The 26398-nt window shown below is 57.1% G+C and overlaps 1 protein-coding gene across 1 annotated transcript; it reads right to left on the bottom strand.

Moving 5' to 3' along the window:
- Positions 1 to 1673: 1673 nt before the first annotated feature.
- On the bottom strand, positions 1674 to 23621 carry WNT11 (Wnt family member 11). Its single transcript, XM_045483959.1, has 6 exons — positions 23317 to 23621; positions 19310 to 19492; positions 11871 to 12106; positions 9996 to 10273; positions 6692 to 6984; positions 1674 to 2469 (listed from the first exon to the last, which is right to left on the bottom strand). Exons 2-6 carry the CDS (start codon positions 19390 to 19392, stop codon positions 2295 to 2297), a joined length of 1065 nt encoding a protein of 354 aa, XP_045339915.1. The 5' UTR covers positions 19393 to 19492; positions 23317 to 23621; the 3' UTR covers positions 1674 to 2294.
- Positions 23622 to 26398: the final 2777 nt, after the last annotated feature.

Raw genomic sequence — 26398 nt, 5'->3', positions numbered from 1 at the left:
TTGTATGCCAGGCCCGGGAACTGGGGATGGGTTTTCCGGGGCCATAAGGAGGAGCCAATGAAGGCTGCGGAGCAGGGGCAGCCCTGGGCCTGGAAGAGAGCACACTCCAGGGGCACATTCGATGGAGGCTGTTTTCTGCAGAGATGTGAGCAAGAGCCTCGCCCCCTGAGATGCCCTGCAACTCTACCACCAGCCTTATCAGCTCTGTGACCACAGGAAAGGCCCTTCCCATCTCGGAATTTCCTCGTCTGTAAAACAGAGTGAGAGACCAGTATCTTGAGGTTCCTTCCAGACCGTGAATCTGTGACTCTGGCCGCCCCGCCACAAGCTCGCAGGCAGGGACTTGGAGGGTGGCCACACAGCCGTCTCTTTTCCCCACCCCGCGATCGGTCCAGCCTCTGGCATGGCATCCCACCCCCACCCCTGCTTCGCTTCCCCAAATCCTTCTGGGGCTCCCAGGACCTGCTGTGCCCCAGCCCCTCCAGGTAGGGCCTTAGCTAGCTGTGGGTATCGGAGAGCCTTCCTTCCTGGCATTCATGCCTCCTCTCACATACACAGAAGTTCAGGTTATAACATTCTCTTCCATCTTTGGACTTGAGTGGTGGCCCCAGGGCCAGAGCACATGTGATTACCAATTGCTTCTGTGCGGGGGCCTTCTGGGGGCCGGGCACCAAGGATAGCCTCCACCTGCTCCCCAGCAACACCCACGTGCCAGGAAAGGAAGCCGAAGCTCAGAGGGGGCAGAGCTGGCCACACTAAGAACCCCGCCCCCCCATCTCCCTGGCTGCTACTCCCCAGCCCCTTTGCTTCTTCCCCCCCTTCCTCTCCCTGACCTCCAGAGCAGAGGTGCCCCAGGCCCAGGTTTTGGTCCGCTTTGCTTTTTTATCATGCCCCTTAGTGATGCTGCCTCTCCCCACCGGTTCTACCTGGGACTGAATGGACCTCACAGTCTCCCCGTGGCCCAGTCTGAGCCCCAGCCCTCTCTCTTCATCCCATCTCAGGGCTTCCAGGTGCCCCGGCCAAAGGCTGGAATCCTTCTCGATCCTCCTGGTCCCACACCCCACAGCCACAGAGAGGAAAAAATCCCGATGGCTCCAGCTGCTTCTCACCATATCCACTGCAGCCAGCCTGGCCCAGGCGGAGGCTGGAGAGTGGGGAGGGGCCGGGGGGCGTACTTTCCCAACCACCAACCTTAAGGTCCACCACTCCCGGTTTACAAATGGGGAAACCGAGGCCCAGGGAGGGGAAAAGCCTCCCCCGCAGCCACACAGAACACCCACCAGGGCCTGGGTCTGTCACCACCTCCCTGAGGTCTGCGTCCCCAGCTCCCCGGGGGGTAGGTTTTCTCTTGAAGCGAGCTTAGCAGGTCTGACGACACAGCCAGGCTATGCGCGCCTGCATGTGTGTCCCCGAGGAACAAAGAATCTGCCAGCTGGGTTTATGTTTCAAGACGTCTGTCCTCGCCCTTGACCAAGAGATCTTACGGGGCGATCGGGGCCAGAGCCGGGGACTCGGGACATCAATCGGGAAGCCGCCTTGCCTGGAAATCCGAGAGTTCACCCCGCCAGCCCCAGGACCTTCTGAGTTCCCTTGTGGAGGTTACAAACTGCAGGGGCAGGCTGGGGTTCTCTCACCATTTATTCCATATAGCTGTTTAAAAAGCTTATTTAAAATATAGATCATTATATATATTTATTTATATATATATATATAAAATATATAAAGAGGAATTGAGGCGAGCCACCCCAAAGAGAAAGCTATGTTTTATAAATATTTCTGTAGCTCCCACATCCCAGAGGAAGAAAACAAAACAAAACAGAACAGAACAAAACAAAAAACATTTACAACCCAAGCTAGTGGTTCCATGTGGTATGCCCAGCAGGCTCAGACCCTGGGGTGGGCTGGGGGTCGTTGCAAGGGCTGGGCCTGCAGACATTCTGAGGAGGGCAGGCAGACCTCCCTTCCCTGGAGGCTGGTGTCTCTGGCTGTGAAAGGTCAAGTCCATACCAGTCCTGCCCAACTCATACCCCTGTCTTCTTAGACGAGTCTGGAAGGCAGCAAGTGGGCACTCCCAGGCTCTGGCTGCCAGGTTATTTTTAATCTTGTCGGTTTCCTTTGATGTCCTGGCCCTCCTTCCAGAGCGGCCGGGCCTTCTGTTTCTGGCGGTTTCCAAGGGGAGGCAAAGCACAAGCCGCCTCCCATGCCTGGCATCTGGAATTCCCAAGAAAAACTCCACGGGGTGTCTCCGGGCCCCTGGCTGGGCCTCCACAAGTCCCCACGGGGTGGGCAGGGCCTCACTTGCAGACATAGCGCTCCACGGTGCGCTCACACCTACGGCAGGTGACGTAGCAGCACCAATGGTATTTGCAGTGGCACCGCTCGACCACGCGGTCCGTGTAGGGGTTGTAGCCGCGTCCGCAGCACATGAGGTCACAGCTGTCACTGCCGTGGGATGTCTTGTTGCACTGCCTGCGGTGGGGAGGAAAGGGACAGCGGGTGAGCGCATGCTCCCAACCGGGCACCCGCAGGCTCCCCCTACCCCGCGGCTGTGTCCCTCTTGGAAGGTGTCTTGATCTTTGGGGAATTTTAGGTAATCCCCTTCCCTAAGAGTACTTCTCGCTTCTCCTTGTATTTCTTTTTTTATTTTTTTTTCAACGTTTATTTATTTTTGGGACAGAGAGAGACAGAGCATGAACGGGGGAGGGGCAGAGAGAGAGGGAGACACAGAATCGGAAACAGGCTCCAGGCTCTGAGCCATCAGCCCAGAGCCTGACGCGGGGCTCGAACTCACGGACCGCGAGATCGTGACCTGGCTGAAGTCGGACGCTTAACCGACTGCGCCACCCAGGCGCCCCTCTCCTTGTATTTCTAATAGGCATTTATCAAGACGAGAAATGATGGGTGTGTTTGTTTTCTTAGGGCGTGTTTGTTTTTTTGTTTTTTTTTTCTATTTCTTCTAAATACTTGAAGGAGCCTCAAACCGCTCTGATAATCCTGTCTTCATATTTGATCTTTAATTATATTGTCCCAAATGTCAAGAACATTTTTACATTTAGAATCCCAAAGTAAGTTCTGGAAAAGACTAAATGGCACTGGATGCGAGGCAAAGTGAATATGTGGCACACTGTTCATCTAGAGACAGGGTCTGTCAACCAGTGGCCCTGCGTGCCAGTCAGCAACCGCTCCCCCAACCCCCGCCCCACCACCGTATTTTATCTTCTAGGAGGCATACGGGGTCCCTGGTCAGTGGAATTATTATACCCATTTTACAGATGGTAATGGGCTTAGCAAAGAGCAGAGCCCGTTCAAGTTCTCACAGGCATCTGTGGGGTCCTGAAACCAAATCTCTCACATGCTCCGCCTACCCTAAGGGCAGAGAATCCATAGGATTCCAGGGGCTGCATTTCTTTCTGAATCCCATTCCTATGGGAGAAGGCAGTGAAGGCTCCTATGGGACCCCAATATCCAACTGAAGTTTGGCAGATCCTCTAGGTGGGCTCAGGCTAGCAGGGATGGGGGGCACGCAGGGCATGCAGCTGGGTCCCCACAGCCATGCGGACCCAGGAATCCTAGAATGTCCGACATGGGCAAGTTCTAGAGCTGACCAAATTCAACCCTCATATTTCCTGATGGGGAAACTGAGCCATGGAATGGAGAGGGAGCGTGCCCAGAGTCACACAGTGTGAGCATGGGGTCTGTAAAAGTTTGGGAAGGCTTCCTGGAGGAGGAGGGGTCATCTAGGCCGTTTCACAGAAGACCAGCAGAAATCTAAGATGGGGAGGAGGGAAAGGGAGTTGGGGCAAAGAAAACAAACAGCCTGGGCAGAGGCGAAGGACCTGATCTAACCTAAGACGCGAGAACAGATGGAAGGGGTAGGGCTGGAGGTAGGGAGGCCGGGGAGGAGGCTAGGCAGCAGCTGAGAAAGAGAGGCCAAGACCTGTGCTGGGAAGGGGCCATGAGGTGGGAAGGAGGGAGCGCCTGAAGGGAGAGTCAGGAAGTGACAGTGACCCACATATGGGGGCTACAAGCAGTTCCGGGAAGGAAGAAACAGCAGGAAGAACACAATGCCCCAGAGCCAGACAGACCACGGTTCAAACCCCATCTCTGCCACTTACTGGCTGGGTGACTTAGGGCAAGTCACTTAACAAAGGTGACTTTGTTTAGTTATCAACACCATTAATGGCCCTCAGCCTTATCCTGGAGGCCTCTGGACAAAGGGTAGTAGGAAGAAGGAAGAGTTTCATTTTTACTTCGGATCCCTGACATGCAATGTTTGAAACCTGGCCTCTAACCCTAGAATCAGTTGAGGTATGCAGTGATGCCTGAGAGAGGGGGTGGGGGTGAGTGGGGCTTGGAGAAAGATCCAGGGACCCAGGGCAGGTTTTATTAGCGCAGGGGCTGCTGGGAAAGACATGACAAGAGGGCCAGGGTTTGGAATACTGACTGCCAATGAGGTCTCAGTTCACCAAGCTGGCCTTGAGGAGGGCTGCAGAGCATTGTCCCCAGCTAGGGGGGCCAGCCTCTAGAGAGGTGCCACCCGTGTACCTCTCTTTACAGTAACAAAGCTCATTTACCTCCACCCCTTGCACTCCTGAATCCCCTAACCTAGTAAAACCCACGTTCCCCCTCCTCCAGGAAGCCTTCCTTGATGTCCAGGCTGGGTCAGGGCACCTCTGGACTTCTCTCACCCTTGGGCTTTTCTCTGTTACAATCTGACCACTTGTCTCTCACCCTTCTGTGTGCCTGCCAGAGCCTCATGTAATAAATAGATGGGAAAAGCGTCTGTGGTTGTAAGCTACTGAGATATTGGAGCTGTTTGTTACTGCAGAAAAAGCTGACTGATACAGATGTCCACAACAGCCCATCCTCAGAGGAACAGCGGAAAGCTGAGAGTGGCAGGAAGCCTGGTGGCAAGCGTGGGGAGGCATTCTGAGAAAGCCAGAGAGGCAGCTGGTGCTGCGGGATGGGGCCTCCTCATCAGTCGCTGTAGGGCAAGCCCGAGGGGCAGAGTGGGGGCCCTGGGAAAGCAGAGCCCTGACAGCCTGGGGGGTGGGGATGGGAGATTGCCATTAGTGAGCCCTTCCCATGGGACTGACGCTGTCTAGCAGAGGAGCTGCTCAGTTAGTGTGACAGGAGATTGTCGGCCACCCTCTGAGGGCTGTGGAACCCTGTGCATTGTACAGAGGATGAGACTGAGCCTCACATGAGTGAAGAGATCTGCTCAAGGTCCTGCAGGTAGGAAGCCGCGGCAACTGGGTGGGAACTGTCCTACACACACACACACACACAGATCCAAGGAGACCCTCTATTTGCTCTGGCCTTTCCCCAGCCTCTCGGGCTCTAGAATCCTTTGCCCCATCCCACCACCACCCCCCCCACCCCATCCTCACCCCACCCAGCCCGGCTGCCTCAGACCAGACTCTCGCTCCTTCCTGTCTCCCTGGCCTGACCCGGTTCCATCTTCACTCCACCCGACCCCCTCAATCTGGCCTCCAGATGGAAGCCGAGGCCTCCTCACAGAGCCTGCTGCCCTAGCCTGTGACGATGGAGCCCCCCAAACCAGCCCCCCTCTCCTGGAGACAGGAACGTGGGCTGCGGAGGAAGCAGATGCTGGCCGGGCACCAACTATGTGCCAGACACGTTCTCAGACACCCTCACTCTGGTTCAATATTCTTTTAACCCCGCAGAACACTAGTTTTGTGGAATGCTATTAGGGGCTCCTTAATAAAAAAGTTCCACAGCAAACACCTCTGGGAAACGTTGGCTTAGGCAGATTCTTTACTGTGGGATTCCTCCGAGCCTTTAAAATGTTCTCGTGCCTTGCAAGTCGCCAAAGAGAATTTCCCAATCATATTTGATTGCAGAACTGTTTCTATTACACCGTTTCAGGACTAACTTCCCCCAGAAGGTCTCTGGGAAATGCTGCTGCCCTGAATCCTCAGCAGCCCCGCCTGGCACACAGTAGGTCTGCAATCACCCCTGGGCCCCTTTCTTTCTCCTGTCCTAAGCTGGCTTCAGCAGCAGTGATGGGACCAGATGTAGGGACCCCAGCTCCAGCTGTTAAACTGGGGATCGGGGCGGGGTGGGGGGGGGGTTGGAGAGAGCTGGGGCCTGGGAGGTGGGTGCGTGCCTGGCAGGGGAACGCGGGAGCATTGTCTCCACAGAATGCAGGCACGCTTTGCGCTCCTGCTGCCCTTCTGAAAAGCAGTTGCCCCGGCCCTGTCCCGGCTCTGTGCAGACTGCCTGTGTGGCTGTGGGCTGGCTGCTGCCCCCTTGTGCCTCAGTTCCTTATTTGTCCAATGACCAGGTTACATGACATTTACCCTTCATTTATTCAGTTGAGAAACGCTGAGGACCTGTCTTACGTGGGACAGCTCCTTTCTCGGCCAGCCTCCCAGTGCGGTCATCGGCTCTCCCCGTCTCCCCCACCAGGCGGAAGGAGGAAGCTCCCACCAGCCTCCACTCCCCAGGGGCCCCTGCCCGGGCAAGGTACACAACAGCCACTCCCAGGAGCTCTGCTGCAGGCCCCTTGGACCCCGGCACCCCTGCTCAGCATTCCTGGGGCCACCTCCCTCAGCTGGGCAGGGACTCCACTCCCCCAAATGCCAGCTGAGCCCAGACTGTGTGCCTTGGGGTGGGGCATGTGCAGCCTAGCTGACCCTTTCCTGCCAGGGTGACAGCAGGCCCTTACCTGTCTTGCGTCCCATGGGAGCCCACCTTCTCGTTCTTCATGCAGAAGTCGGGCGAGCTCTGCAGATAGACAAGCTCCGAGTCCTTCACAGGCCTGATATCCAGGTCCTTGGGCACCAGGTGCTTGCGGGTGCCCATGGGTCGGTGCACCACCTTGGTGGCCGACAGGTAGCGGGTCTTGAGGTCAGAGGCCACATCCCGAAGCTCCTGCAGCCCCTTCCAGCAGGTGCGGATGGAGCAGGAGCCAGATACCCCGTGGCACTTACACTTCATTTCCAGAGAGGCGCGCAGAGCCTGCAGACAGGGGAGGGCGTCGGGCTGGGCGGCCAGAGCCCGCTGCCTGGCCTGTCCGGGGACCCTGCCCCCACCCCTCCGCATGCTGGGTGCTCTCAGGGAGTCATCGTCTGCTCTAGGCCTCAAGTGAGGGAGCTTTTGGCTCTAAAGCTGGGAGATGTCCTAGATTCTCAGCTCCTCCTCCAACGTGGGGGGCAGCGGGGAGGGACAGGAAGGGAGTGGCATCTGCAGGGACAGCAGATGCCAAGAGCTCTAACATATAACATGGCTTAATCACCACAACAGTCCTTCACAGGAGGTATTATTATTTTCCCCACTTTAAACAGAGGAAACAAAGGCTCAGAGAGGCCAAGCCCCAAGCTCAAGGTTGCACAGCTAGAAAATCTGAGAGCTGGGATTTGAACTCAGGTCTGAGGGCAGTTGCAAAAGCCATGCCTTTTAATTGCTCCATGCTTTTCTCTTGCACAAAACTGGGATTCCCCAAATGCTTGCTGGGGAAAAAAAAAGGGAGAAAAGAGAAGGAAGGAAGGGCAAAGGAAGGAAAGGAGGGGGAGAGTAAGAAGAGGCAGGAAGTAAGTGCATGGGGTGGGGAGGCACATTCCCTGGCCTGGCTGGCCTTTCCCCTCTGCTGCCTGGTGACCCTCAGCAAGCCCTCCGCTGTTCAGCCCCTCTATCTTATATGTGCAGAGCACGCGCATAATCGCTACCTTCCAGGGAGGTCGCAAGGATGCAAAGAGAGGACGCATATGAAAGGGTTTTGTGAACTAACAAAAGTCAAATCAACACTGGTTTGAAAAATCAGTCTAGGGGCGCCTGGGTGGCGCAGTCGGTTAAGCGTCCGACTTCAGCCAGGTCACGATCTCGCGGTCCGTGAGTTCGAGCCCCGCGTCGGGCTCTGGGCTGATGGCTCAGAGCCTGGAGCCTGTTTCCGATTCTGTGTCTCCCTCTCTCTCTGCCCCTCCCCCGTTCATGCTCTGTCTCTCTCTGTCCCAAAAATAAATAAACGTTGAAAAAAAAATAAAAAAAAAAAAAAAAAAAAAAAAAAAAAAAAAAAATGAAAAATCAGTCTAATGCCTGTGGTGGAGGGGGGAGGTCTGGGCTCTGGGGCTCAGGGAATTCTAGCCCCGGCTTCACAAGTGACTCTGTCCCATCATCCTCTTGTCCCATCAGCTTCCTCATGTGTACCTGAGGGGCATGAGTTAGATAGATGCCTTCTGCAGGCAGTTCAGTTTTGCATTCTATTCCCTGCTCTTTTGCACACAGGACTTGGATCCCTGTGCCCGGGCCTGCCCTCCTGCCTGCCCTATGCAGAGCTGCAAGGCTTATGGGTCCCCTGGGCTTACCCCTGCCTTCAAATGATGGGGAAACTGAGGCACAGAGCAGGCAGAGATTTGCCCCAAATCATTCAGTGAGTTAGTGTGGGAGCTGGCCAAGGTCCCAGGGCTCCATCTCCTTCATCAGTGCCAGGTAGTGAAGAATGAGGGAGTCCACTAGGTCTAAAATCTGGACTTGGCCCAGCAAAGCCTGTGAAGAGCACAGGAATGAGATGAACCCAAATGCAGGGCATGCTCAACCTCCCAAGGGCATCGAGGTGCTTTTGAGTCATAAAGGAGAGGTAAGGTATGTTTAGTGCCTCAGCTTTGATGGGTGGGAAGGGGCCCAGAGTTTCCTGGTGCCCGCCGTGTGCCAGACACACAAGCCCTGTGGCCGGGAGAGGGGACTGGGTCCTTTTGCAGATGGTCCCAGGGAAACCAGCTCCTTGGCAACAGGGCCCCAGGGACAGGCCCGATGTGCCACGGCAGCTGAGTATCCTGTCCTGACTGCACCGGGGGAGCAGATGGCTGTGCTCCTGGATACACGAAGCTCAGGCCAGGCAGGGAGTAGGACTGAGGCTGAGTTTCCAAGGATGGGGGCAGGCCCGCAGGGTTGGGAGACAGGAGCCCTGGGTCCCTGGCCAGGCTCTGCTATGGACCCATAGTGTCTCTTGGCCTCAGTTTCCCCAACTGTCCAAACATGGCCTGGACATCCCAGAATCCTTCTATAAGGGAGACCAATGAGAGGGGAAGGTGAGGACGTGGAAACCTCTGGACTTGGAGTCCATAGACCTGGGCTCCATCGCACCTGTGTCCTTAGCCAAGCCACCTAAGCTCTCTCTGCCTCACTGGCTGCCTCTGTGCAATGGGCCTGATGGGGCTGCAGGGAGGAGGCCATGAGATGCCATCTGCACCTGACTCTCCACCCTTCAGGCACCCAGCTCCCCGTGTGTAAGGGGGTAGCCGCACCTCCCCACAGGGGAGACTACGGGAGAGAAAACGCCCCAAGCACCACCTCAGTGCCTGGCACTCAGGTTAGTATAAAGTTGTTTTTTTCATTTTCAAAAAATAAAAAGGTCCATTCATTCACTTACGCATTCACCCCAACCTTCTGTGGAATGAGGTGAGGGATTAATGAAACATTGATCGTAACAAACGTTGAGGGGAAACTGAGTTTTGGACCTGGGCGGGAGTCCCTGTTAGAGCCAAGGAGACTACCCCTTAGGCTAAGGTTCTTGCCCCATGGCCCTCCCCATGCCTCCTCCCATACCCAGCCTCGGCTCAGGACCCCACAGGAGGAGCCTGAGGAACACAGCTGATGGGGACTGAAGAGCACCGACCCAGCCCATTTGATAGATAGAAACAACTGAGCCCGGAGAGGAAGTGACTTGCCCAACGTCACACAGCTAGTCTAGTGCCAGAGCCAAGATGGGAACTCAGAGCTCCTGACTCCCAGCTCAGTGTCCCTTCTGCTCCACTAATATTCTCAACTCAAACCCCGGTGGACCCCCTAGAGGAGGAGGAGCCAGGCAAGCCCCAAGCGGCTGGAGAGGGGAGAGAGAGCCGGGGGAGGCCGGGAGCACTCAACGTGGGTGGATCGGGCCCATCCCCCACCCCCCATCAGGGCACACTGGGTGGCCCTTTCCTAGCCACCTGGCATAGGCACAACCATCTGGGGTGGGTGGGGTGGGTGGTTACCTGTCTCCCCACTTCACTGTTGTGTAGACGCATCAGTTTATTGGCTTGGGATCCTGTTTTTTTCACCTTCATAGGAGCATCGGAAAACTTGGCCCCCATGAGGAGCCCGTAGCTGAGGTTGTCCGCACATCCTCCCCAGCGGTTCCCGGGCCCGGGTGGCTCACCTGGGACAGGGCCGCAGGAGCAGCCGGGCAGGTCGCCGGAGGTGCAGGCCCGGGCGATGGCGTGGCTGATGGCGGCCGCCGACAGCGCATACACGAAGGCTGACTCCCGGGTCCCTGTGGGGAGGTGCTGGGTCAGCTCGGGGCGGGGGGGGGGGGGGGGGGGACAGGGCACAGGACCCCACCCCTGGGCCCCTGCCTGCCTCTGTGGGGCCAGCTGGGCACAGAGGCTGCCACCAGATGGAGGACAGCACCAGGGACATTAATCTGTCACCAGTCCATTCTCCCACACATACACCAGCTGATTTGTGCACTCATCACAAACTCACCCTCATTCCCAGAGGCCGGCAAAGCCCACACACCCACAGGCACTCTTGCTCCCACACACTCACCATTCCGGATCTCCCCCTACACCCCTGCACTCAGTGTTAGGGGCTACTCCTCAAAGAACTCACAACTTGAGGGGCAGACAAGTGTGCAAAGAGCCTGCTGTAGGTTGAAATGTGTCCCTCTAAAAGATATAGTCAAGTCCTGGCCCCTGGTACCTGTGAACATGACCTGATTTAGAAACATGGCCTTTGCAGGTGTAATGGAACTCAGATGAGGTCATACTGGGTCAGGGTGGGCCCTAATCCAATGACTGGCATCCTTATAAGAAGGGGGGAGTTCTGGATACAGAGACACAGAGGCAGGGATTAAAGTGATGTATCTCCAGGCCAAGGAACACTGAGGCTGGGGACAGTCACCGAAAGCTAAGAAGAGGCAAGAAAGAATCCTCTCCGGGGCTGTCAGAGGGAGCACAGCCCTGCTGGTATCTTGGTTTCAGGCTTCCAGCCTCGAGAACTCTGGGACAATACGGTTTCGTTGTCTGAAGCCCCGTTTGTGGGACCTTGTCACAGCATCCTGGGAAAACTAATACGGAGCCCAATGTGCCTTTGCTGTAGGGGGTCCCAGCTTCAGGTCCACGCAAGTCACCTCCCCTTCTCAAGCCTCAGTTTCCTTAACTATAGAATGGAAATGATAATACCTCCCTCACAGGATCGCTCTAGAGTTCCCATGATTCGGGAAGGAAGGAAGCTTTGTCAAGTGCTATACAATCCTCAGCTGTTGCCACGCGGGAGGAGAGATTAGATCCATTGGGGCACTTTTGGCCATCAAAAGGCTCTTGACTGTACATAGGACCCCCAAGTCCACCCCGCAAGCCACCTGCTCCAGAAAGTGGAGTTCCTATATCACTCTGTGCATCTCACAGCATCCTCAGTCTAGAATTACCTCGGTCTAGAATTACCTTGTGGCACACCTGTCTGCCCGGTGGTGGCTTTCCTGTCTTGTCACATACGCCCCTCCCAAGAGCCTCCTCGGCCTCGTTCATCCTTCCCTTTATGCATTAGGTACACAGGCATTTGTGCCACCATTTCAGGCTCCCCTGCAACTCGTATATTCACTCACTATATGTTTATTCATTCATCAGTTCATGCCTGGATACCGGTATCTATGATTAATTCATCCACCCACCCATCCACGTCTGTTTTCTTCTGTGCATCCATCCATCACCCACCTCTTCACTCATCCACCCATCACACAGCCATCAACATCCACCCATCCGTCCATGAATTCACCCACCTATCTAAACGCACATATATTGATGCCTGAATTCATCCTTCCCCACCTGCACGCATTCCGTGGGCCCTAGCAGCCCCCACCGGCCCCCTACCTCTCTCCAGGTCAAGCAGGTAGTTGGGGGCAAGCTCGATGGAGGAGCAGTTCCAGCGCATGTCCGCGAAGGCCCTGCGGCAGGCCTTCATGACCTCGCGGGCGGCGTGCACGATGGTGTGCATGAGCTCCAGGTTACTGCGGCACAGCTGCACCTGCGCAGATACCAACCCCTCCAGCTGCTTGCAGTGCTGCGTCTGGTTCAGCGCGAGGGCCGCCGGGGTCTTGGACAGCGCCCTGCACACCACCGAAGGGCAACAACCAAGAGAAGGAAAGACAGAGCGTGAGGGGCCGCCACGTTGCCTACACCTGCCCTACTGCTCCCAGCCCTTGCGCAATGAATGGGTTCAGGGGCCTTTGCTGGAAGGAGTTTGGAAACTAAGAGGCAAAGACCTGGCCCCAGCAGAGCAATGGCTCCCCCTTCCGTTCCCTGTGACCTTGGGCACATCGCTGTCCCTCTCTGGGCCAGGGCCTCACTCATAATGCAGGATCATGACCTCCATCCTACCTACACTTTACTGTAATTATATTAACAATAAACAGTTTCACAGCCCACAAAGTGTGCACACCCACGGCTTTATTTAGCTCTCACACGGCTGTGAATTATTACTCTTTATTTAACATTCATTCGACCCTGAACACCAAATGGGCCAGACACTGTGCTAAATGCTAGATTATTACAATCACTATCATTATAATACACACTATTAATTGAGCGCTTACTAGATGCACATATGAGTTAGGAGCTTACCATACATTGCTTCATTTAATTATTAAACTACTTATTAGTCTGTAACATTCCACACACATGCTTGGGATTTATTAAAGGATAAAACAGCCACTCAATTTTGCAATAAATGGGACTAAGTCATTCACTTGCTGTGTGCCCTTCGATAAATCACTGTCCCTTTTCTGGGCTTCAGTGTCCGTACCTATAAAGTGTATTTCCCAGAACGTGTTCCAGTGAGACACTGAAAGAAGGGATCCATGGTGAAGCACATTTGGGGAACATGATCTTCTATGTTTCCCTTTGGAGAGTAATTAATGCACATTTGCATTTTAAAGGCCCTGAGAAGTCCCAAGCAACACAACAGGCTTGGTTTCGTTTAACTCTGGAGTCCTTGCTGAGCACAAAGCCCTTTGTTTGAGAGGCACTGACCTCATCCATGCTTTGGGAAATGCTGGCCTGGGGGTCCCTTTGAACCTGGGGATGTTATAGGACTGAAGAGCTTCCCAGATCCTGGTTCTAGGCACTGGGACTGCAAGGCTCCAGGACCAGGGTCCTGGATCCACATTTGTCCCAGGCCTTCTCCAAGGAGCAGGCTGCATCAGGCAGCAACTCCTCTGAGCGCAGGGTAGAGGGACCCCAACAGCCTTAAAGGGTTCTGCACAGACTTATCCCCTGCCCCAGAGCCAGCTGGCCCTCAGCAATCCAGCAGAGACCCTGGAGGAGCCGGGGACAAGGATGGGCCAATCTGCAGCCACAGTGCTGTGGGCCCTGCTTGCTGCGAGCCCCACGGTCTTCACCCAGGGTCAGGGCTGAGACCTGGTGAGGCCGAGATCCAGAACCCCTGCCCCGACATCCTAAGGGAGGTAGCACCTTGCTAAAGAACAGCACATGCCAGGGTAGACTCCTGGATGTGTCATTCCCTTTGTGACCTTGAACAAGTCTCTTGGCCTCTCCTAGCCCAGCAACCTCTCAGCATTACCTGGGGGAGTAACTCCGTGAGCCTCATGTGTTCTGCCCAGGGCTGACACAGCTGGTCAGTGCCCAGTAAGGAAAGTTACTACAATCACGGCCTTGGTGGTCTTTTCCTTCCTGTACCCACTTAGTCACAGCCAAGGGCTGCCTCAAACCTGGTCCCCTAAGCCCTCTCCAGCCTCTTGTCCTCGTCCCCGGTGTGCCCTAATATCTGGCCATACCAGACTCCTGGCTTCTCTAACAGGGACGGCCCTGCTACCATGTGTTTGCCCAGGCTTTTCCTGATGCCAGGAATGCCTTTCCCCTTGCTCTTGTACCTAAATGAATAAATGAACTTGATCTACTTGTGGAAGAAATATTTACTAAGCACCAGCTCTTTCTGGACTCATTTGATAATGAACATGACACAGATCCTTTCCTCAAGGAGCCCCTAGTCTAATGGCTACACAGGCCTTTCAACAGTAATAAGGCAATGACCCAAATGTTCCAGCTCATGGGCTGGCCTAGGGAAGAGCCCAGGCTTAGGGCACAGCTGTGTGACATGGGTAAGTTACCCAACCTCTCTGGGCCTCATGGTCCTCATCTGTTATAAGAAAATGATAATTAAAAAAAAAAAAGTGTTTATTTATTTTGAGAGAGAGAGAGAGAGAGAGAGAGAGAAAGAGGGAGTGAGCCAGCAGGGGAGGGGCAGAGAGAAAGGGAGAGAGAATCCCAAGCAGGCTCCGCGTTGTCAGTGCAGAGCTCAAGGCAGGGCTCGATCCCACAAACTGTGAGATCATGGCCTGAGCCAAAATCAAGAGTCGGTTGCCTAACCCACTCAGCCCCCAAAATGACAATTTCCACATTAAAAGGTGATGGCAAGACTTCCGTATCATAACATACGTAAAACATCTTGAACATCCATGAGCGGGATGGCCTCTGCTTATTGCCAGGTGAATCTTGGACCAAAGGGGGTCAGAGGGGTTCTAGTTCCAGCACTGCCCTCTATCTGCTGTATAATCTCGGGCAAATTGCTGTACCTCTCTGAGCATCACCTACAAAATGGGAACTCCTAGAGGTCTCGGAGGGCCCAAGAGAGAAAATAGGTGCTACATTAAGTCCTAATAAGTTAGTCTGTTCCCCCCTGCCTCTCACTTCGCCATGTCCCACCCCTCCTACAACTCCAAAGTACAGAAGTCTTCCCAGAGGCCTGGGAAGCCGACCCAGGACAAGTGGGCATGCCCTGATGTGATGTCTGCAGTCCGGGTGGCACAAGCCAGCCCTGAGATCGATTGTGGGTATCTCAGGCAGTCTTGCCTCACTGTTACCCCTGGTCAGTCCCTGTCCTCCCAACTGTGAGCAGAGAAATGTCTGGCGTGTCTGGGTGCAGATCTTAGGCCTGTTTGCTTGAGCTAAAGCGAGCCATCTGGTCCTCCCTGGCCCTCTGAGCCACTGAGGCCTGTCTATGCCAGGTCACCTCACAGAACCTCCGGGCGGAATCCTTGTAGCCCATACTGGGTGAGGTGTGGCCACACAGAGGCGGACGTCATCCACACAGCCTGTTTCTTGGTTGGTCCAGCCCCTCCACCTGTGCTTAGCAAACACCATGCACACACTACCCCATGTAGGCACAGCACTCCCCACTCGGCAGAATCTCTTGCCCCATCCACTTCTCACAGCACCCCGAGGGGGCAGCCTGGGAGATTACACCCCCCCACCCACACTTTGTACAGAGGAGGACACAGGTACAGCTCTGGTACCCGGATGCTCGGTCTCCTCCCGACACCATCTTTCCGCAGACCTGGCCTCTCCTTCCCGGGTCCCCTATCTGCTGGGCTGGGGGCTGTCAACACTCAGCCTGTCCTGAGCCCACTCTGCCCGTCATCCTTGCCCAGATTTCTTCCTTCCCCTCTGAGCCAGTCTGCGGTTTCACAGCAGGAAGGATTATATGATGTATGCAAGAAAATGCTCCGCACGGTACGAGGAATGCAGTGGGCACTCAAGCAGTGTGGCTGCGTTCTGGGTCTTTTCCCTGGGTTCCTGCTCCAGCCAAGAAGTGGACAATGTAGGCCCAGCCTTTCCCTGGGGAGCTCAGCTCTGGCTCCCTATGCAACCCTATGCTGTGGCTAAGGGAGGGGAGCTCTGTGCCCCTGCTGCCTGAGGACCTGGGCCACTCAGGGTGTCAGTCTGTCCAGTTCTGGAGTCAATAAGCCTCCGCCTCCCCAGCCGGCGGTGAAAGGAGGTACTACAAGGGACAGCCCAGTGAGGACGCTCCCAGATGAGGCCCAGACTGCCAAGGAGGGCAGAGGACAGATAGGAAGAGGTCTGCAGATCCTTGGTGGGCCAGGGGCGGCTGGAGAGAGCGATGTGCACAGAGCGGCCAGCTGCAGCGTGCAGGCCGGGAGACCAGGAGGCAGGAGGCAGCGGATTCCACTCCTGAGGAGGGCAATGCGGTCATCTGGTAATTAGTGGTAATGACCGTTTCTAACTAAGTCCCCCTCGGGGAGGTAATCAAGGATTATGGTGGGAGGCGGGGGAGTTGCCCGTCTGGACATCTCCTCCGGCTTGCCTCGCTGCAGCAGACCCCTAATTGAAAACATTTTGGTATATCTGGGGATGAGGATATGGGGGGAGAGGGTGGAAGAGAGGACAGGAGGGAACAGAGTTCACAAGCAAGGCCTGTGCCAAGGTGCCACTGCAGTGGCTGAGGTCTCTCTCATCTGGGAGTCGAGGGTCCTCCTGGGAGTGGTTGGGGGGGGGGGGGGGGGCAGAGACCTGGGTTTCAGCTCCAGCTCAGTTGCTGCATCCAACCTCGGGTAAGTCACTGGCCCTTGCTGGGCCCCCGTATCCTCATCTCATTGTGCAAGTGGGGACACGGAGGCCCAGAGACGGGCAGGGCTTGCCCAGACATGTCCCCAGCCAATCAGGCAGAGCCAAGCTAGAACCCAGGCCCCCCAGATCCCAGGACACCTCTCATTCCCATTTTTGAGATGAGGAAACGGAGACGCAGAGAGGCCGAAGCGATTGATATGCCTGAGGCATGGCTCGAGGCTAGCGAACTGGCAAGGCTCAGGCTGAGTCCCAGGTCCCCAACAGGTGGCCATTCTGGGCCACCGAGCCACATCTGGTTTCAGTTCTTAGGTCAGAGACCCCTTTCATCTTCGGTCCCCTTTCCAAAGCCCAGGGTAGCAGGACCCCCGGGGACAACCCCAGGACAGCTGAGTCTCCTGCGTGAGTCACCCCACAGTACACTTCCCTATTCCCAACTGTCCTGGGGCTCCCTGAGACCAAGAAGCCACAGAGCCAGACAGCCTCACTCCACATCCTGCCTCTGCTGCTGTGACACTCTGTGAGTTAGAGACCCCATGCCTCCATTTCTTCTTCTGTTTAATGGGGGTGATAGCAGAACCCACGTCCTATGGTTCATTGTTTCAAATGAACAATATCCATAAAGCACTTAGAACAGTGCTTGGCCACACACACACACACACACACACACACACACACTGCTTAACCTCCACTCCTGCCTCCTCCTATATCTTCAGCTCCAGCAAGAGTTTAACCACTAACAAGGGGTTTGGCCGAATGGAGCTCATCTGCCCAGGGTTCTGGTCCCACAGCCACCATTAACTAGCTGCGTGATCTTGGGCCAGTTACTGAACCTCTCTGTGCCTTAGATTCCTCATTTGTAAAATGGTAACGATAAGAATATCACCTATTTCGTGGGAGTATTATCAAAATTAAGTGACTAAAGCTCCTGGAACAGAGACGGGATTTACTAGTAGGCTCCAATAATTCTTGGTTTCTCTGTTTCCCCACATGCACCGTCCTGCCTCTCTGCTTTTGTCCCTGATCTTTCCTCCTGCCTAGATGCTTGCTCTGCACTCCATCCTTGGCCATCAAAATCCTACCTATCCTTTGAAGCCCAGCCCAAAGCCACCTTCCTTAGATGGGCCTAACCGCTCCTTCCCTGGGCCCCCACACTCCCTTTCCTAGGACACAGCCCAAAGTCCACTTTGTATTTGTACATGTCCATTTCCCCCAAGAGGCTAGGAGCTCCTGTAAGGCAGACACCCAGTTGTATGCATTTTCGTGGCAGCCGGGGCTGTGCAGTGGGAACAGCATGGATGTTGGGCTTAGCCAGCCATCTGTTCCAGGCCCCACGTGGCCACCTGCCAGCGTGGGGGCTTGTGCAAGTCACACATTGTCAGGGCCTCAGCATTCCCACTGTGGCGCGGGAATGCCAGCCGTGTCCCCCACAACGCTCTAGAGGCAAGCCTGGTTCTTGGCTTCTGCCGCTCCTAGTGCTCTTTGGCAAATCCTTCCATGCCCCGGACCTCAGCTGCCCTATCTGTAAAATGGTGTGGCAGGTGAGGAGGGTTGGGACTCTCTGATCAGAGGGTCCCACCAACTGGCGCCGTGCCAGGTACTGGCAGTAGAAGGTGGCTGACGCCTCACACAACTAATCAGAAGCAGCAGCGAAGAGCCGCTAAGCCTACGCTTCTCCTTGCCAACAAGAGATGCCAGAAGATGGGGTTACCCTCCTGGATCACCAATTAATTGATAACTCAGCCCCAGGGGGGGCAGCGCCAGTGACCTCAGGACTGTTTGCTGGTGGCCCAGCCACTATCGCCCTGTCTTGCAGCTAATCCACGAAACTTCCTCATAGCCCCTCCCCAGCCCCCATAATCTGTCCCTGCCTCTCTTATCTGCATGGCTCGCTCCCCACCCCCGTCTCCAGACCTGTCCTGTCCTGGATGTCCGCACTCAGGGAGTCCCTCCACCCAAAGTGCCCTCCTCCCCACCGCCCTCACCCACCAAACTCCCAGAAACTCCTCAAGCCAGACCCAGGCTCACCACTGCAGAAAAATCATCCCAGGGTCCCAAGTATGTGCCCCCCACCAGGTGGTCTCCCCTCCTCTGGGCCCCCACAACACCACCTTGGTCACTCCTAGGGCACTTGGAGTTATTTACGGCCTGGGCTTATCTCTTCCAGCCCAGAGGGCAGCTCCTCCAGGAAGGGGCTGGGTTTTACTCCTCTCCACGCCCCCCCCCCACCCCCACCCTGCACCGCCCACAGCCCTGCACAGAGCAGGCACTCCCTTCTACTGGATGGGAGAGAGCCTCCCTCTCCCACCCACCCAGCCATTAATAATTTCTATCTAAAGGAATACCCTTCACATGTGCAGAGCATCTGACAGTTTACAAAGTTCTTTCATGAGCCGCTTCTCATCTGATCTGAGTGAGGTAGAGGCTCTCCCCCTCCTTCGACAGAGGACACTGAGGCTCCCAGAAGTTGAGTGACACTTCCCCCAAGGTCACCCAGGTGGAGGGGTCAGTACTGTTTGAGAATCTTCAGCGAGGGTCAGGAGACTGACAAGGAAACACGATATTGAACAGGCCCCCCGTGCGGGCCACAGACCCTCTTGACTCGGGCCCTTGACCACGCTTTTTCCATCTGCCCCTGTGGAGGCCTTGCGCAACCCTCAGCTGCACAGGACAAGGCAATTCTGTCGTTCTCCACGCCCTGTCTCGCTCCTGCCTCACAACCCTCCGGGAGGTAAGGACAATATTTTACAGAGTAGAAAAAGGAGGCTTAAGAAGAGTGACTTGCCCACGACCCCCAAACCAACTTCGGCTCCCGGGTCTTGGGCACGCTCACCCGATCCCCGGGGGGGGGGGGGGGGCCTGAACGTTGGCCGCCACCCCCAGCCGCCGGTCCCAGAGCCCGGCTGCATAGACGCGGGGTCCCTACTTACAGCCATTTGATGCCGTAGCACACGCCGGTCTGGAGCGCCAGGGCGAAGAGCAGCGCCTCGCAGACTCGCGGCCGCGCCCTCATGGTCGCGCGGCACGCGCGCTCGGGGGTCGCACCCTCGAGGAGCTGCACCGAAGTCCCGCCGCGGGCACCGCCACCGCCGATCTTCCAGCGAGCACGCCGCCTGCAGTCGGGGAGAGCGGAGGCGGCGGGTTAAGGCGGAGCGCAGGGCGGGGGCTGCGGGTGGGGGGGGGCGTTTTATTCAAATTACAAAGGAGGGGTCGGACCCGGGAGGCCGAGCGCGCGGCGGGCGTCGCCTCCCGCCCCGCACAGCCCGGGACGCGGCCGGCGTCTGGCTCAAATTAGGTGTCGCCCGAGCGCGGCCGAGGGCGTGTCCATCTAGCGCGGCTCCCGGGCTGGGACCCGGGCTGCGGACTGGCAGGGAAGCTGGCGACCGGACCAGAGACGGCGAGAGGGAGGAAGCCGGTCAGAGACCGAGGCTGAAAGACACCGAGGCAGAGGGAGCCCCGGGGCACACTGACCAGGAGGGACCGAAAGGAGAGGAGGAAGGGAGTCACGGCGGAGGCCGAGTGCGCGCAAGAGGGCAGATCTGCCAGGCCCAGGATCTGCGTTATCTCCAAATATTAATTACTAGTTAGTAGGGGCTTGGCAATTCTCCTTTCCCGCTGAGTTTTCTCCCCTGTAAACTAGGACACAACGGTGATTCAGACACAATTCGCCTTTATAAAGTTCACCTAACATGATCGCATTTACTCCTCCCAGCAGCCCTGCGAGACAGGTGACCTCACTGCCCCCATCTCACAGATGAGGAATCTGCGGTTCGGGGATGTGGAAACGGCCTTGTTCACCCAGTCAGCGGCAGGTCCGTGCCCCGTGTGCTATTCCCACGTCTACCCAGATGTCCCGCGAGCTCGCGAATGGTCAGAAGACTAGGAAATGGGGGGGGGGGGGTTGCTGTGGGTATCAGTGAAGGGGGGGATGAGAAATGAAATGGCAGAGGTCTTTGTACAGTGGTTCCCGAGTCTCCAAGTCCCCGTCTAGCGGCCCCCTTTTGGAGTGCCAGGCGGTGCCCAGGCCCAAGCCAACGCGGGACAGCCTGGCCAACGCTAAGCAGTAGAGCGCACTGGGCCGACGCGATGCCGCCTCTGGCCACCAGGGGGCGACCTAGCGCCGCGGAGCAACTGTTACCCCGCCCGCAGGTCTCAGGGCTGCTCCTCGGGGCTTTTTTCTTTTTCTTCTCCATCTTTTTTTTTTTTTTTGGTCTTCCCTCTCTTCGTCCTCACCTCATTAACTCCCTTCCCAGCTTCTCCCAAATTTACCAACACCTGGCATTCTCTCGGAGACAAAAGCAGCCCCAGCCCCTCTCCCCTGGAGAGGAACAAAGACAAAGAGATTCCTTTCTAAAGGGCTTGGGGAGTTGGAAAAAGAAGGCACCCGCCTTACAGGGGGCGCTTGAGAAGGAAGGGGATGTTCTCATCTGGCTGTGTGAGCTTGGGCGAGCCCTCCACCATCCCCAGGCTCAGTTTCCCTTCATAAAACAAGGGACCGAACTTGACCCTGCGTCTCCTGAAGTCTTTCAAGTCTTGCAGGAGCTTGGGGGTCTTTAAGTTCCCCTCTGCCTGAGTTTACACTGTTACGAATACCTGTATAGTGTGTGCGTCTACGTGTGTGCCTTAAGCACACGCAAGATTTGAAACCGCGCTGTTTCCTGGAGCCTTGCAGCATAACGCAGAAGAAAGCAGGGAGAAAACCCTGAATTACGTGTCTTTTTCCTCCTTCGCAGTGTCCCGCTAGGCGCCTAACTCGGAGGCGCTCACTACAAACGTGCCGAGTCCAAGGCTAGCGGTCTCAGCGGGGTTCTCAGTGTAACTGAGCCCCCTCCTCCCACCCAGCCTGCATCCAAGCCCTTTGTCTTACTGACCATGAAAGTTAACCACACTCTTGAGAATGAGAAGTATATAGGCTGGATATGGGGGGAGAGATGAAAACTCCAGTCACTGTCTCTTTTTTTTCCCCCACCCCGTCCCGAAGTGTGGACTCTCCCCCCGCCCCCACCAGGCACCCAGCATTCCAGAGTGGGGAGGAGGAAGGGGCTGCACGCGAACAGAGGAGAGTGCAGACTCACAGCGGGAGATCCATGTCCAACTCAACTCTCCCAAAGAGGAGGGGCCGCCCCGGTCACAGCAAACGGGGACCCAGGCCTACAGTTACGCCAGGCTCTTTCTGAGAGTCCCCGGTGGTCCCGGCCTTCTCCCTCCACTGCCCCAATACGTTGGTGGGAGAGGCAGCGCCTGGCCTGGCCTCTGAGTCCTGACGGATTATAACTGTCCCGTGTAAGAACGTCCGGGACAGAGGCGCCTGCCGCTAGGTCACCCTCAGCCTGCACCCCGAGGGTTCAGGGCACACTCGCCTCGCGGAGCCCGCTGCCCGCCAGGGGGCGCTACGCCGGGGCTCGAGGTGGGATCCGCTGCTGCCTCCCGCGCAGTGGGACTTTCGGCAAGTCCCCTTTTCTTCCTGGGCCCCGGTGTCCCCGTCTAGGGATGGGACGAGGCGTAGAGTAAGTACCCTCTCAGTGCTGGTTGTTCTGTAAGACATCCACTTGTCGCGGTCAGCCCGGAACTGCTCGACCCCTTGCTTCAGGCCCAGAGCGGAGCCTCTCTTGGGACCTGGAGCTTAGTGGGCCTGCGTCAAAGCGCAGTGTCTTGGGAGAGACAGACAGGCTGTCCCTTCATCCCCGCGCTGGCGTTAAGGGCCAAGCTACCCCGCTAGCAGAGGGCGAGAGAGGTGGTCTCCCGGGCTGTGCACCGTGAGCTCAGTAGCCAGTCAGGCTCCAACAGGTGGTTATAGGGCCTGAGCTCTGGAAGTCCTTGCAAACGCCGCTGCCAGGGCGGCCGCCCCTCTGAGCCAAGCCAGCTGGGTCACGCCGAGCTTCCCTTACCGGGATGAGCCCGCACTGGACCGGGAGCGGGCTGGGCGCCCCGGGCCGAGTGTCTACGCCGCGCGTCAGGTCGGCGCGGGCCGGGCCTGAAGCCTCGGGCTGCGCAGCTGGCAGAGCCGACCTTGCGAGCCGGTGACGCCAAGCGACCGCTTCAAGGTTACCTGCGACGCGGAGCTAGGCCGGGCCCGCAACCCGGGTTTGACCCCAGCCGCGCGAGTCTTGCGAAATCTGTCTGCTCGGCTGCGGACGATGCGCCGAGTTACCCCGCGAGACTGGTTATTTTGGAAGTGGGAAGGGTGGGGTGGGAGTACTCCGGGCACCTCCCGCCACCCCTCTGGAGCCAGACCCTGAGAGCCTAAGGATCCTGTGGTCATGGAGGCACCTCAGCACCAGAAGGTGGGAGTTGTGGTTCCCGTGCGCGAGCTCAGCCAGATGTCCGAGGCGGCTCCAGATGTGCCTCCGGTCCCGGGACAGGACTCTCCTCTTCCCCCGCCTTCCCCCCCCCCCCCCCCAGCCTGGAGCTCAGGTCTGTAAACAAAGTCCTGGTTCTCTCCTCTCCCGTGCCGCTTCTGGGAGTCGGTCTCCAGGCTAGGCGTCCGCCCCCACTCCCCAATTTGGTACGAGCCGCGGTAGTCGTCTGCCTTTGGCCACCCTCTCCCGCCCCGCCACACACGCCCTGTGCCCTGCCTCACTATCCAAGTCTCCCACCCCCGGGATGGCTCGGGCATGACCTCATTCGCGCTCCGACTGGGAGGGAGAGGGTCTAATCCGGGGAACGGGGCCGGGGAGGCTGGCAGCGGCCCGCACAATCGGAACAACCCACCTCCAGCATACAGGCCGGGAAAGCCAGCGCCCCCAGGCCCCTGCGGGGCTGCGCTCCTCCCAGGGATTCCTCGGAGAACCGCAGAGGGGAGGTGTGGAAGAGGCCTAGATGTGCTTACCCGGGAGTCGGTGCCCTACGGGGTCGCGCCGTCCCCCTCGGACTCAAACGCCCCCGCCCTAGCAGGTCCCCGCTGAGCACCCGCGCGCCGCCGGCGGCCGCTGCTCACCTCCTGGGGCGCTCGCCGGGCGCGCACCGAGTGCCCTGCCGCCCGGGCCGGCCGGGGAGCGGCGAGCGCGGCCCCCAGCGGACCCGAGCGCTCTCCGGGCTGGGCAGGCGGCGAGGGCGCCCTCTTCCCGAAGCGGCCGCAGCAGGACGCCCGGGATCCCCGCGAACGGCGGCCGGCTCGGGTCCCGCGAGGACCGTAGCACGGACTCGGGCTGCTGGGGGCTGCGCTGGGCTCTCGGGGCCTGCGCTCGACCGCTCGCCGGAGCTCTCCTTCTCGAGCCGCACGGTCTCCGGCGCGGTCCGCCCCAACTGCTTTATAAGGCGCGGGCAGTAGCTTTGATCCGCCCACGTCAGCGCGCCGAAACCCCACAGGGTGGCTCCCGCCGCGCGCGGGGGGCAGGGGCGGGGTCCCCGCGGACGCCACGGACCCGCGGCGCCAGCGGCGCAGAGGACTTCGCACCCTGTCGAATTACAAAGGGGGGCGGGGGGGACTTACTAACTGTAGCCGGTGTTTAATAAGCGTGCCTGCTGCGAGCCTACGGCGGACCTGCGGAGCGTGGGGCCCAGGTAGGACAGGTTTCTAACCCTCGCAGCCAGCCGAGCGAGGCACCTCAACCAGTCTGGTTTGAGAGGAGGAAGCCACCGCTCAAGGAGAAGTCCCACTTAGGTCTCGGCCGGGAGCCTGGCGGACATCCCTGGGGGGTTTTGCAGCTCGGGTGCTTTAGGCGACCCAGTACGTCCCAGCTCCGGAGAGCTGCGTTGGCGTCCCAGTAAGTCCTTTGAGGGGGTTATTTCTCGAGTCCTCTGATTCCACTTCTGGAAAAAGGATCAGCCATTCTGAGCTCTCCGCGGAGAAAGGAAGCGAGGGCGCCCTGCTCTGTGAAGCGCGCTGTAAACGTTAGGCACCAGAAAGCAGGCGTTCCAGCCTCTGGGATGACCGTTGGGGAGTTTTCTGGACACCTTGCCTCCTGTCCCCACGGAGCTACCGGCTGAGAACTGGGTTTTAGAAACTAGAAAGAACTACAGAGTTTGCTCCCTGCCCGGCATAGACCTGGGCTGAGGCTCCGGTTGTGTTTCTGAGGCAACTGCCCCAAGACTGGTGAGTGTCCATCCCTCTCCCCACACACACCTTGGCCTTTCTGGCTGATGGTACACCCCCCCCCCTCCCATTTCTAACTTGCTGGGCAACTTCAGGTTGCCATGGCTTCTGTCTGCCCCCACCCCGGGGGCTCTGTCCCAAGCATAATCTCAAGGATAATCAAGTTCATTAGCAGAAGGGAAGCATAGACTTAGTGAAGAGGGGTTTGCCTCAGGTCCCTAAAACACCATTCCCCCCGTTCTTTGCAGCTGCCCATGAAGTGGCACCCATAAGCTGCCCTAGCCTGCCTGCAGGTGCCTCCATATACATACACACCTCTGGGCCCACGGAGCCCACTGCAGGTTCTCGGCCATACAGAATACCCCCTGCACGTGGACAGCCAGTCCCCCTTGCACACAGGGCTGGGACACATCACCCCACAAATGGTCAGAACACACTCAGGAGATACTTGCACCCACCACAGGCCCACACACATTCAGGAGCGCGCACAAGTGACATGGCCATATCCATCTGCAAGATGAGGCCAAACCCTGTGCCCCCACCAAGTTCATGCACAGAGATGTGCTTCCATGCACTCCTGCATAGAGTCATAGGCATGTCCTTATGAACACGTGCTGGGACACCCAGTCTCCTCTCCTAGAGCATCAGGGTCAGTAAAAACTGTGGGAGACTAGGGGTTATAAAAGCTGCAGGAAGGTGGTGGGGCTTTGGGTGGGGTGTCTAGAAAGGGCAGGGGAGGGTCAAGGCTGCTCCACCTAAGAGGCTGGAGACAGAGGCATCCAGGGGTCAAGAGTGTCCTTAGCTCTTCCACGGCAAGGCACTCTGGCCACCACAGTGGGAGCCATTCCAGGTGGCCTGGGTCCAATTGGATGCACCCACCTCTGGGTCTAACTTTCTGCTTAGAGAGAGGCTGAATGAGTTGCCTGCAAACATTTGCATAAGCAGCACTTCATCCAGAAATCTCCTTCTGGCTCCCGGCTAGAGTAGAAACAGAAAACCCTTTGGAGTCATACCGACTTGGGCTCCAATATTGATTTTGCCCGATTTCACTTTTAGCAGTATCACACTGCTTGAGCGAATTGCTTAAACTCTCGCGTGTTAGTTTCCTCATCCATAAACGGGTATAATGCAATCCTATCAAATCTATATTCTCCAAGATGGGATTAGTATCCCCCTTTCATAAATATGGAAGCTGAGGCTCAAAAGTGTGGGGCTGGCAAGTGTCAGGGCTGCTCTCTGAACCCAGATCTTTCTGGCTCTGTGTGCACTATAGCTTATGGCCCCCATTAAGTCAGATGGGAGGATAGTGACTTTCCACTGTGAGAGGAGTTGAGGGAAGCCAGGAGAAGATCCCAGAATTCCTGAAGCCCAGCCCTGAGCCCTTCTGTCTCCTCCCTGATACTCCGCTCTGTCTTTGTGAATTAAGACCCAGGCATTAGCTAAGGGCTGAAAACCCTGCCCTGGGAGGTGAGTGAAAGCATGAAGTGGTGACAAAACCCTGGATTCTGAGTCAAGGGAGGCCTGGGGCAGGGGTCAGCCCCTCCCTGGACACCAGGCTCCCCATTTGTGTAAGCTGAATAGTTGATCACCTCAGACATTTTGGGATTCTCAGAGACACTTGTGAGAAAAAAACATTTTTCATCTTTAGGACAAAACGACCTCCCCCCTTCCCTTTTCCTCCTCCTTCCTTCTGTCCAGGGGCTCCTCAAGGGCTGCTGTGTGACAAGGCTGTGCTGGCCGGCTGGGCTGCAAGCTCCCCTTCAGGGGGACAGGGGGGAGGCTCTAATCTAGGCTGGGTGGGCATGCTCTTGGCTGCTGCCGCTGTAGATGTTAATATATTTTCCTTTTCCTCAATTACCCCCGGTGATTCTGGTTATCTGATCGCCCAGACGTGCTGGGGGCTTCCTGTCCGCCGGCTTCTCAGCCCCTGCCTGACTGCCATTGGTTAGGGGCACACACCTTGCCATCCCCCACTCCTGCACAC

Source organism: Leopardus geoffroyi, chromosome D1 (assembly GCF_018350155.1).
Source record: "Leopardus geoffroyi isolate Oge1 chromosome D1, O.geoffroyi_Oge1_pat1.0, whole genome shotgun sequence".
Taxonomy (NCBI): Eukaryota; Metazoa; Chordata; class Mammalia; order Carnivora; family Felidae; genus Leopardus; species Leopardus geoffroyi.
Note: the sequence above shows the minus strand (reverse complement) of the source record. Positions and strands in the feature narration are given on the sequence as shown.